Source organism: Camelina sativa, chromosome 14 (genome assembly GCF_030686135.1).
Source record: "Camelina sativa cultivar CO46 ecotype springtype chromosome 14, ASM3068613v1".
Taxonomy (NCBI): Eukaryota; Viridiplantae; Streptophyta; class Magnoliopsida; order Brassicales; family Brassicaceae; genus Camelina; species Camelina sativa.
In genome coordinates this window covers 16,342,179-16,355,721 of record NC_141893.1, presented here as the reverse complement: position 1 = coordinate 16,355,721, position 13,543 = coordinate 16,342,179, and the positions used below count along the sequence as shown (strand labels likewise).

The 13,543-nt window shown below is 32.2% G+C and overlaps 1 protein-coding gene and 1 long non-coding RNA gene across 2 annotated transcripts; both read right to left on the bottom strand.

The window, feature by feature from the left end:
- Nucleotides 1-398: 398 nt before the first annotated feature.
- On the bottom strand, nt 399-1,225 carry LOC147928301 (uncharacterized). Its single transcript, XR_015579383.1, has 2 exons — nt 1,091-1,225; nt 399-833 (listed from the first exon to the last, which is right to left on the bottom strand). It is a non-coding gene; the product is annotated as an uncharacterized LOC147928301 (long non-coding RNA).
- A 10,245-nt stretch (nt 1,226-11,470) lies between these two features.
- Nucleotides 11,471-13,539, bottom strand: LOC104743726 (pentatricopeptide repeat-containing protein At1g32415, mitochondrial). Its single transcript, XM_010464774.3, has one exon. It carries the CDS (start codon nt 13,537-13,539, stop codon nt 11,488-11,490), a length of 2,052 nt encoding a protein of 683 aa, XP_010463076.2. The 3' UTR covers nt 11,471-11,487.
- Between the last annotated feature and the right edge of the window lie 4 nt (nt 13,540-13,543).

Below are 13,543 nucleotides of genomic sequence, written 5' to 3'. Positions count from 1 at the left end.
CTTGTATGGAAGGTCTTACCAGCCTTAATTTTTTGTGTATAATATTTGTGACTTATACTAATCTTTTTATGTTATTTATTAAAAGATCATGACTAATTAAAAAGAAATGGCATGAATCATAAACGAGATGAGATGCTAGAAATTATAAATTAAATTAACTTGTAGAAATTTGAGTTCTGTGTTTTTTCTTTCCACAACACCAAATTTGAAACCATTTATAGAGAATTAAGGAAACTATTTAATTGTTATATCAAGTTGAGGTCTTCTTTTTTTTTTTAATTAGTTTTCTAATATTTGAGATAATATGATATTAAATGTTGAATATATCTGTTTCGATGCAGTTACGAAAATGTTTGGTTTTCGCATACCCGTTTAAGGTTCAATGCAATCTCGTAGGGTGATAAATTCAAATTGATTTATTTATTTTAGATAATATTCAGTCCAACATAATCAAATGAGAAAATTATAAATTAAATCAAACTATAATTTTGAAAAATAAAATTCAGTATTAAATATTAATAATAGAATAATATCTAACTTAAAAAAAATACTTCGAATCCTCAGCCGTCACCACATCTTCTTCCGACACCGCTACAACCACCAATCACTGTGCCGCAACGGCCACAACATGCTCTGACACATCATCCTCGACCATTGCTTTCGCCACCACCAGCTCCACGGCTCCACCACCTTCATCATCTTCACCGCCACTAGTGACTGTCTTCTTTGCCCCATCGAAACAACACATCTTCCAACAACTCTTCACTACAAACATCACCCATATGAAACCACCACCGGCTAAAAGGACAATAAGATTAGTTTCCATGATCACTCTGCAATAAGAAACCAGAATACGTGTGAGCAAATAATAATAAATACGTTTTGTTTCCTAGCAACTGTATTTATAGTCATTCTCATTTATCTATATTTTACTTGGGCGAGGATAAGGAGTTTTAACAGGGTAAATAACAAGCAAAATATGAAATTAAGAAGTACCCAAAAAGAGAAACACAACAGGTAAATTAATGTTTTATTGTCTATTAAGTCAAGTTCATGAAGGAAATAGAGTACTGTACAATAATAGCAGAACCTGGTTCAAGGTGATGGATAGTACCATCAATGTAGTTAGCAGTTCGGGTTCGACGTCTCCAGGGTGAAAGATGAGAGGGGCCGAGAGATTTGGGGAACATAAATAATGGAGGCAAGCGTAAAGATTGTGAAGCATAAAGGAAAATGGTTATCCCACGAGAAAAAAATATATAGAAAACTAATACACACTTTTAAAAAAAAGTTACTTACCCAAATAGCTCATAAAAGTATGTTAATGACTCAAATAGCACATCCAAAAATATGTTTTACAAAATAGCACCTAAAAGTTTTACAAAATACTATCTATTAATACTTTTGTGAAAAAATTGTATTTGCAATTTTTGGAGAAAAATACTTTAACTTCATTTATATTTAAAAAGAAAAGGACAATACTTTATATCCAGATATGGACTCTTCCCTTACATGAGTTTTGTTTAATTTTTAATCAGTATATTTTATATAATTGTAGAATATAAATATAAATATAAATATATATATATATATATTTATTTATTTATTAGAAGTCATCCATTCTTATATTTTTAGTGATGTATGCATTATGTATGCTTGTTTTTAAATTACATATTTGTTATTATTACTTTTAGTTAATATAATATAATATCAGTTAATTATTATGATGATTATTGAATAATATATTCTTTAAATAATTATTAACCAAACATTCATGAAATCTGAACTTTTATATCACTTATTTTATTTGGTATAATAAAAATAAAACATATCCTAAGGATGAGTTCAAACCAAATTGAAATAATTATATAAAAACCTAACTTTATGCATAGACTTATAAAAAAATAAATATCAAATTCATTTCTCAATTCTTGGTTTCTTCTGTTGATCATCAATTGGTTTTTGATGTTTGTTACGGATTTCGCGTTTGTTTCCGTAATTTTCATTGTCTGAACTTGTCTAAACACATAAAGACAACCATTAATATGTTATGAGAAATAATATTTTGTATTTAGCAAACATAACACATCATAATATATATGATATTTACCTTTATTTGGTATATAATCTCCGAGAATGTAAAAGCTTGATATGATGCATTAAAATCAAAAAATTTAACTTGAATCTGTAGGAGGATCTAGAAGATTCTCTAGTTAATATGAGATATTGTAATATTTATTATTTAGATATTTATATATTTGCAATCATTATAGTTCACAAAACTATTGTACTATATAATTCAATGTAACCTAAAGCTTATGATTATGAGAGTCAATATACTCTTTCCTAAACACCAAGGTGTTTTCCTCTCATCACATCTCTAACATGGTATCAGAGCAGGTTTGCTCCAGAGTTTTGATCCAACGATCAAACTCTTTCTTTATATATATATATATATATATATATATATATATATATATATATATATATTTTTTTTTTTGTTAAGCCAAGTGCTTTCACATTCAAGTTCATCATGAACCTCTGAATCTAATCCATCAAGCTTCTCTTATTCAAGGCCATATTAGACCTCTGAATCTAATCCAAGTGCTTCCCTTTTATAATTTTTATTTTCAAGCCAAAAGTGATTCTATCATTCAAGCTTATTATAAGCCTCTGAATCAAACCGAATTTCTTTTGAATATTTTTAAAAAATAGCCATCTGTTTCATCTTCATCTAAAAATTACGGTCATCACATGTATGGCCTTCACCGTGCCATCTACCTAACCACCATCACCGTATGGTCCATATCTATGTCTGTCCGATGAGACAAACTCAAGTTTCATTTCCCACGAACCTCCCATGTACATGGCCACTACACAACCACTCCACATACTTCATAATGTCAATGTTTCATCAATCTCAAGCTGTAACTTTCGTCGCTTCTCCATTACCACCTTGTGAAACGACCCGATCCATTTTTTATAATAAATAATAATAATAAATAATAAATAAATAATCTAAAAATATTTATTTAAATATGCAGAAACTCTACCAAATAAGGAGCGGAAAATACCAATAATACTAAACTAATAATTAACCAGAAACATAGACCAAAAACTAGCAACTTAAACCATAGTTCTAACACCAACATTCAAATTCTAGCAACCTAGCAGAAACCAAAGCATAACAACTAAGTCCCTAGAATATCCTCTTCTTCATTGCCATGATCTCATGGTCACACTTTGCCTCCACCTGCACCACAAACACAATGAGATGCGTGAGTATTACCAAAAATACCCAGTGAGGCAATCCTCCCATCTACGAGCTATACAAACAAGAAAATCAAGAGTACAACTACAAATAAAATATAACAAACCAACCATTAAACAGAACAAACAATAACACTTTCACCACACTTAGACATCAACACACAAAACAAATCATACAACCCAATCGCTTAGATAAGCTCATGGTCACGCACTCACCTTAACAAGTGATTCACGAAAAAAATAACAACAACCAAAAGAGAGTCTCTCCAGTATTCAAGAACATCCAAAATCGCTCCTACAACCAATCAAAACAACAAACAAACATTAAAAACAAACTGCCAGAAAAATCAGAAAAGAACAACCTCACAAGTGAAACCACAAAATCAAAACGAACCGTTAACTTTTCAATCTCTCCGGTGAAAAGCAAGGTCGAGACGTCCAAAAGCTTTCCGCAAAATTGCAGCATGATCGGATCTCAAATGACACCGCAATCCATCCCGAAACACCCGATGGTCTCAATCCGCAACTGAAAAGAAACGCTCCACGAAACTTCTGATACTTCCTAGAATATTAACTCAAATTAACTTCTGTAAAAAGCAGAGTGTACGAAAATTTATTAGCTACAACTCTACCAAAAATCAATAGCTTTAGAAACGATTTGAGCAGTCGGATTCTCATTCTCCCAAACCCTAACAGTTCTGTTTCTCTCTTTACTGTAAGGAAAAAGTTTGATCTACTTCTCTTCCTCATTTACACCAAATAACAAGGGTTCTCTCTCTTTCTCTCCCTCTCTCTGAATGTCCACAAAAGAAAAAATCTAGAGAGGAGGCATGACTTATGAGGGAAATTAAGGGTTTATGGTTTAATTAGATTAAACCATGATATAATTAAACCAAAAATCAATTAAAACCCACTCCTTTGGTTTACTCAACACATCCCAAACTCTATTCCCGGAATACGGATGTTGTAAAAGGATCTAGAAGATCCTCTAGTTAATATGAGATATTGTAATATTTATTATTTAGATATTTATATATTTGCAATTATTATATTTTAGGAAACTTTTGTACTATATAATTCTATGTAACCTAAAGCTTATGATTATGAGAGTCAATATACTATTCCCTAAACATTAAGGTGTTTTCCTCTCATCACATCTCTAACAGAATCTCGAACAAATAAGTATTTCCAACAATTGAACACACATATGTGGGAACGTCTTCTAATTCTTTTTCGCCTATATTACTTTTTATCTATATGAACAACATAATAAGAGTTAATTGAATTTTAAGTCTAAATCTATTAGTTCATACAATAAAACAATTTTCAATAATTTGTAGCTCTTACGATTTCTGTAGTTGTTCCAGTTATTTCTTCTGCATCTTTATCAAATATAACAAAAGATAATATCTGTTAATAAATTATATTTCTACATGCTGTAATAGGGCCGAAAAAGATTCCATCTTGTAGGTCTTTAAAGAGTTCCTACAATTTCATTTTAAATACATGACATTCAATATCAGGTCTTTCATTTGCATTCTCATTTCCCGCCTTTTTTATATGTTCGTTCACTTCTTCTCATTTTCGATTTGATGTTCTAATAATGAAAAGGTCTGAATTTCCATACCGTCTATATATTGCAATTATGTCTCGATAATTCTCTACCATGTATCACGGTCCACCTGTGAACTAAGATGGTAAAATGATTTATTTGCCTAGTTTTTTTTGAATCTGCATCATTGAAACAACCCGACCTGTTTTTTTAAAAAAAAAATAATAATAATAATAATAAAATAATAATAATAATAATAATAATAAATCCACTAAACTAGTGGTCTCATATCTAGTAGCCACCTAATCACAACCAAACCCAACAGCGGAAAAATACTCAATACCAAAAACCAATTAATATCAAATAATAAATAACCAATATTATAAGCATAATAATATACAATAACCAAACATCATGAAAACATAGAACCATCAACCTAGCAATGTCCTAATGACCAAACTCTAGCAACCTAGCAATGCCATACAACAACCAATCGAGTCCCTAGAACATCCTCCTCTTCATTGCAATTATTCCACGATCACAATTTGCTTTTACCTGCACTACAAACACAAATTGAGATGCATGAGTATTTAATAAACACTCAGTAAGGCGATCCTCCCATCTACTGGGCTATACACACAAGCAATAGAGACTTCTCTAACCATCAACCAACAACCAATAACCAAACAATAACAAACTAGGACTCTGCATCGACCGACGCTACCCGTGCATCGACCGATGCATCCCCTTGTAACATCCACGAACCAAAATCCCGGTTTAGGGGATTGCATCGGTCGATGCAGGTTTAGTTTTCTGCGGACGAGTTAAGTTAAACGCTGCGTTTTGGGTTAGTGAAAACCCTTAAAATGAGTTTTGACTCATTAGTCGGGTTTTGGCCGCTTTTGAGAGAAAAAGAAAGAGAGAAAAGTTCCCTAATTGTTCTTGAGTGTTCTTGGTGATTTCTGGAGATTGGAAGTTGTTCCTGTAGAGATCTGTAGCTGGATCGTTGTAGGAGCTTCCTGGATGTGTTTTCTTGTTGGTTTAAGGTTCAGATTCGTCTTGGCAAAGGTAAGTGCATGACCATGGCTTATCTAAGCTGGAGATATCTCTGATTTGCTTGTTATGTGTGGTTAGGCTTGTTAGATGGTTATTTGGGACGTTAGGAAGCTTTCTTGTGACTTGGGATCGAGTTTTGTGGTTGCAGGAACAAAGATCCGGCGAGAAGCTTCGGGGAACACGTTGCTCGGCATGTTGCATCGGTCGATGCACTTTAGTGCGTCGGTCGATGCAAGTGCGAGGACGGCGCGTAAAACCTAGGGTTTTCGTATTATGTCGAGCATGCGTCGGTCGATGCAGTGCGAGTGTCGGTCGATGCATGTGTTACTTGCATCGGTCGATGCATCCCTTGTGTCGGTCGATGCATCCCCATGTGGTGTCGGTCGATGCATGTTGGTGTCGGTCGATGCAGAGTCCTGGTTTGTTATTTGTTGTTTGTTGATTGTTGGTTGATGGTTAGAAATGTCTCTATTGCTTGTGTGTATAGCCCAGTAGATGGGAGGATTGCCTTACTGAGTGTTTATAAAATACTCATGCATTGCAATTTGTGTTTGTGGTGCAGGTAAAGGCAAAGTGTGATCGTGGAATCAAGGCAATGAAGAGGAGGATGTTCTAGGGACTCGATTGGATGTTGTATGGCATTGATAGATTGCTAGAGTTGGTCATGAGAAACATTTCTAGGTTGTTGGTTTCATGTTTTCTGATGATTGGTTATATTTGATTACTGGATATTTTATTATTGGTTATTGATATCGTTATTTCTGCTGTTTGAATGTGGTTGTGGTTAGGTGGCTAGTGGGTATGGACCACTAATTGTAATTTATTATGATTATTATTTATTTTAAAAAAAGACGGGTCAGGTCGTTTCACCCCTAAACTGGGATTCCGGATCGCGGATGTTACAATCACCTTGTTCAACTCCATCACATACATTATTGTAAAGATCTGCCCTAAGTTTTTATGGTTATACAGATAAAAGTTCATACGTTCTTGCTCATTAGCAATGTATGCATCAACCACGTTTTGATAGAAAAGACGGCCTGAACGAATTATTGTTCCTGGAGATGTCAATCTTGAATGTTTTTCGTATGCATAATACTCTCGCATTGTAACATATGACCTCTTCGTAGTATATCCTTCTCTATATGGATAGTGCATTAAGACGATTTTGTAGTTCATGAGCTGTATCATATACGTATACCTGCACAAAACGTGGTAGATCTCCTTCGACTAGTAGTAGAGATCCAACTTTGTGGTAATTTTGACCATGCATACGAAAAGTGAAAGGAACATTTCTTGAATTGATATCGTAATTAATTTTTCCATCCATTGATGGAAAAGCAAGCATTGAATTATATACTCGTATATTGTTTCGAAACGATGTTGACTGTGATAATAAGTCATCTAAGTAAGTTGGAGGTTGTGGAAATGTTTGCAGCACAACTCGTCTTCGTTGACAACAAATTAAAAATTTCAACTCTTTTTCACTTTGTTTAAGACTTTCAAATTTCCACACCAAAATCTCACAATAAGTCATTGTCTTCTCTTTTATTGTTTCCATAACAATATACTTTTATAAAATAATGTTATTTTATGCAATTTTATTTAACTATATAATTATTATAGTAAAAAATATTAAATTTCATAATATAGAATATAACTATTACCATGCTTGTTTGACGTTTTAATCGGGAGACATTTTCATTTATGGTTTAAAGTACCTGTGTTGGTTGAAGGAAGGTCCTTTAAACAACTGACGAAGTTGAAACAAAACTGTCTTCCTTTGCAATGAAGGAGATTTGCGACGAAGGTTATTAAGATGTAAATAAATTATGATGATTTGTTAATTTATGCATTAGAAATAAAAACAAAGAGACGCGTCGAAGGTAGATATGTAGAAATTAACAACATGGTAGAAATTAAGTGATAGTTTACAATGTAGATATGTAAGCTAAGGTGATGTGGCAGCCTAATTAAGAAAAAAGTTTAAGAAGCTGATGTGGATAGGTTGGAGCCTCAATTTTTTTTTTTTTGGTAGGATGTGTGAGGTCAAAATAAATAAATATTTTTAAATCCCTTGTGGATTTATAATTTAACTAGAATTTGTACCTGCGCACGTGCGGGATTTTAATTTAAAATATTTCTTATCAATAGAAATTGTTGAGCTCAAATATAATCATTACAACTTTTGAGTATAAATATATAACTTACTTTACTCAGTGATATACAACATATATATATTTTAAGATAATATTTATTTGTTATATCTATTTACGATTTTAGTTAAAAATTTTATCAATAAAAATCATTGAATATGAATATAATTTAAAGATTAAAATATAAATCTATATAAATACCGTACTTATTTTACTAATCTATATATAACATATATTGTCTAGTGTCGCAATAATATTGTCGACAATCTTCTGACCTTTTATCTTTAAAAGAGTTCATTCCATATTCATATCCCATGAAAACATTATTTTAAAAGTTTTAACGTCAATGTCGATCGTTGACCTAATTATAGAGACCATTTAAACATATCGATATCCTATATTAAATGCGAATATACAAAGTTTCATGAACAGTTTTGCTGCTATGTCGCTACAATGAGGTTGTCCAAATGCATCATCTGGCATAATAGAATTTTATGCTAAGTCAAAAATGCTTAAATGATGAAACATTTAAACCCCACAATGAATATCTATTCACTAATCCAAGCTACATATTTTTCTAAAATCTCATATGTTATTTACAGATGTTAATTTTGTGATTCAACCCCAACTTTGTCTTCTCAAAAAAAACATAGTGTACTTTAAATATGTTGTTTTTGTCAATGTTTTGGATTAAAAGCATTTGATAATATATATATATATATATATGTTATATTTGTTATATATGTTTTATATCATATTAAAAATTGTAGATAATATACCTTATGAGATATGCTACACAAATCACATGTCACTTTTTGTAACAGCTTGCATATCATTTTTTCTATATTTCCTCACCATTGATTTTGTTTTTTTAGATAGATTATTTTTTCAAAATTCTTTTTCATAATTTTCTCAAAAAAAAGTGTGCCCCTTACAATGTATTTGTTTTAGATCAAAACTTTTAAGTTAAGTTAAGTTAAGTAATAAATCTTTTCTTTTTTATAAGTAAAATTTAATAATAAATCTTTATGGTATATGTTTCTTAGAAACTAATGTTTCACTTCAATTTTATTTTCATGTTTAGATTTTTATAAATACAATTACATAACTTGTTTTTTTACTCTACCATGCATTAAAATCTTACTTACATTCTAAAACTCATTAACCCATTCTAAATTTTGGAATATAATCATTTTTTGGTTACAATTTTAATAATAACATTATTACTAAAACAAATTTATAGTATTATCTTTACTATTTTAAAATTTTCATTTAATTTACTTAATTCATTTTTAGATTTTTATTATTTTTATTATTTACTAAAAATTTATATTATTGTTTATACTATTTTAAAATTTAATTAATTTTAGTTAATTTATTTTTTATTTATTTATTACTATTATTAGTTATAATTAATAAATATGCAATGAATGAATATTAAAAAATAATATTTTTTATGTAAAACAAAAAATTGATTAGATAGATGCTGATGTGGAAGTGAGGAGAGTTAACTTTATATATATAGATGAATCAATAAAAAGTCAAAACACTTAAAATATGGAAAAATCCTCCCATCCCTCTTTCCTTATGCTTTCTCTCGACCATTAGGGTTGCATCTTTTGGATTTTTGTCCTAATTGTCTTGATTTGTGTTTAGATGAGGATGTTAGAGGAACTGCCATTGCTCGGATTGTTCGTTTATAGTTGGTTTTTATTTTAATAAATTAAGGGAGGTTTGTTGTTTTCCATTTTCTCACAAAAAAAAAAGGAGACTATAAAGTTAACTACAATAACTAAAGAGAAAATTAGAAATAAAGGAGTTTTTTTAAAAAAATTGTCCATCTACACCTTTTTTTTTAAGTTTGGTCAATTAGGTTTTAGAGGAAAATTATAGTCAATTTTACCCTTAATCACAAATTAAATTTTTATTTTTTATTAACTGAAATTAGAAGAAAAACAAGCAAAGTTAAAAATCAGTTTCCTTTTTTTTGCTTCACATTAAAACAAAAAAAAGAATGAAAAAAGAAAAGGTAGAGGTAGAAGGTGATGACGTGAGAAGCATGGAGGAAGAAGAAGGGAATTCAGGGTTTGTAAGGTGTAGGATTTCTGTGAGTAGAAGAACAATTGACGCTATTGATTTTTGATGATGATCAACTCTAAAGAAGCGCTTGTTTGTGTATCTCTATGTTTGTTTTAGGGTTTTGATGTGGAGTTTGTCTTGTCATGTGATGATTCTAATATTTGATGACTTTCTTACTGTTAAAATATTTTCCCTATTTTAGCATTGAATCTTCCAACCTTAAACCAGCAACATCACCAAAATTAACATCAATAGGCTTTTCTAATAAATCATCATTCGGCTTATGTGAATTCTTTGAAATAATAGCTGCTGATTTTCCCCGATCAACTCTTACATCATCACCATCACTTGTATCATGTGGGTCCTTATTCAAATTGAACTGGACTTTACTCATATAATCATCAACTATTCCTTTGAACGTAACACACAACCGAATCAGGTAAATGAAAATTTTGTGGAAGGTGGAAGAGAGGGAAAACAACCGATCATGTTAGGTTAAGTCATGTGGAATGTTGATTTTTTCTGTATTTGTCTTTTTTCTAAATAATTAAGAATACACATTCTAAAATATAGTAGAACATATCTAAACAATAAATACAGAATCGTAACCATAAATTAAGATTATTTAAAAAATATTGACTTTCCTTATTTAATTTATTTTCTTTCTATTTCTATGGTATTCTAAGTTTTACAGATTATAAATTCTAAAATGTCTATGATATATCTTCTACTTTTTTTAGTATACAGGATAAAACGTGGAAAATATATTTTGAATTGATGTAGAATGAAGAAAAATGTAGAATACATATTCTTAATTTTGTAGAACATACAAAATTCAGGTTCTGAAGTTTTTAGAACAAATTTTCCGTCTAAACTTCGTAAAACATGTACAAACTGTAGAATAAATCATCTAAATATTTCAGAACTTGAAGAAATCGTAGAAAGTCTTTTCTGAACAATTTAGACCAGAAATCATCAATTTACAAACTGATTTTTGACACCCAGAACATTTTTTTTTCAAATTTTTTTTTACACAGTTATATACTAACATGAGTTTTCTGTTTGTTTTTTGGTTTAAACTCCTAAAAACTTCACTATATATATTAGTAGGGGTATTTTCGTCATAATTAACAATCTTTAAAAAAAAGTGTATATGGACAAATGTTTGAAAAAAACTCTTTTATTTCTAATTTTCCCATAACTAAAGAGAGTGCTTAAATGTTTAGGTATTTAATTCAGTATAAATTAATTTCTATAGATAAATGATTTCAACAAATATTATAGTGCTTTCATAGTCATGTGATATCTAATGATATAAAAAAACTGCCAAAAATAAATAAAAAGAAGTAATAAAGAATGGAGAGAATATGGATCTTATAAATATATAGAAAAAATTATCATTATAAAATCCAGATTCTGACAAAAAAAAAAAAAAAAAAAAACGTAGCCTAACAACCGCATTGCAGCTCGTTCCGCTATGCCTCCTGCATCTCTATCTCTCCAGTTGAGCCCACATAAGCCTAACAATGCACCATAGACCGTACGGTCTGGAGTGAACGGCAGGGCTGAGATGAATTCCTCTGCTTCTTTTAGTTTTCCGGCTCTGCCTAAAAGGTCTATCATGGAGATGTAATGCTCGATTCCGGGCTGGATCAAATAGGTTTCTTTCATTGCTTTGAATAGTTCTAAGACCTTTGTGATGAGTCCAGAGTGGCTACAAACTGAGAGGACTCCAAGAAACGTTACAGAGTTCGGTTTCATCCCCGAATCAAGCATCTCTTTGAACAATTTTAAGGCTTTATCCGCTAAGCCGTGATGCGATAACCCCATGATCATGGAGTTCCATGAAACTGTATCTTTCCGGAGCATCTTTGAGAATATCTCATAAGCATCGTCTATGGCTCCACATTTAGCGTACATAGAGACAAGAGAGTTTTGAAGGATGAGATCAGGATCATAGCAAGCTGTGGTTTTTGCAATGACGCAGTGTAAATGCTTCCCTTGATCGAGATTCGAAGTGGCTCCCGCAGAACCAAGAAGAACAGAGTAAGTCGAGTTCAACGGTTTCAGACCACATCTCACCATATCTGACAGTAGGGATGAAGCTTCTGCAAAAAGCTCGTTTCGGACAAGTCCTGAGATCATAACCGTCCATGTAACCCCATCTTTGTCGTGAAGTTTCTGAAACAGATCAAAGGCCCTGGATACATCACCCACGTCTAGATATCCATCAATCATCGATGTCCACGATACTTTGTCGTGTAAGCTCTCCACTCTCTTGAACAGAGTTTCAGCTCGCTCCAAATCCCCGTTTTTTAGATAACCGTTAATAATAATGTTACAAGACTGCAAATCAAAGCTTTCATTGAGCAGAGATTGCGCTGAAGCAATCAAACCAGAAGATGCATACATATGAACAAGACTCTTCACCAACCTTCCATCGTGATCTACACTTTCCCAACCATTAAATATAACTTGTGCATGCAACTGCTCACCAAGACGACGAAATCCAACACCAAGACCACCACAAGCATAAGCAAGAGAGATAAGAGTCTCACCATTTGGTAATATTGCATCAAGATCCTTCTTCATTTCAAGAAAAAGCAACAAAGCTTCTCTATAAAACTCATTCCAAGCAAACCCACTAATCATAGCAGTCCAAGAAACAACATTTCTCTCAGGCATTTCACAGAACAATCTATACGCTTCATGAACATCACTACATTGACAATAACCATAAACCATACTCGTCCAAGTAACAACATTCTTCTCACTCATAATCTCAAACAATACTTTCGCTTCCTCCATCTCATCATTCTCAATATACCCTTTAATCATAGCGTTCCAAGACACAATATCTGGACAAGGGATAGCATCAAACACGTGTCTCGCCTTCTCCATATCCTCATTCCTAATCAAACCCGTAACCAACGTGTTCCACGAAACCACGTTTCTCTCAGGCATTTCATCGAACAACTCAACCGCATCATCAGTCCTTCCATCATCAGAAAGCGCAGTAAGCATCACAGTCCACGAAACAACATTCTTGGGCATTTCCCTAAACAACGTCCAAGCCTCTTTCACTCTCCTACGTTTAACATTACCCGTCAACATCGCATTGCAAGTGACGATACTCCTCTCCGGCATAACCTCAAACAAAACCCGTGCTTCATCCAAGTATCCAGCTTTCGCGTATCTCGTAAGAAGCGAAGTCCAGTAGATGACCCGGCTGTTACTTCCTCTCTGAGGAATTTTGTCGAGCAAGTGGCGTGCATGTACAAGACCTCCCTCAGATAAACGACGAAGTATAAGAGCTTCTTCATTAGAGAAACCACGACTATGGTTTCCAAAACGACAAGGAATCGAAGAATTGAGAGATAGTTTCGAGAGAAAGCAACAAACTTTCTTAACACAGAGAGCTCGCATTCAT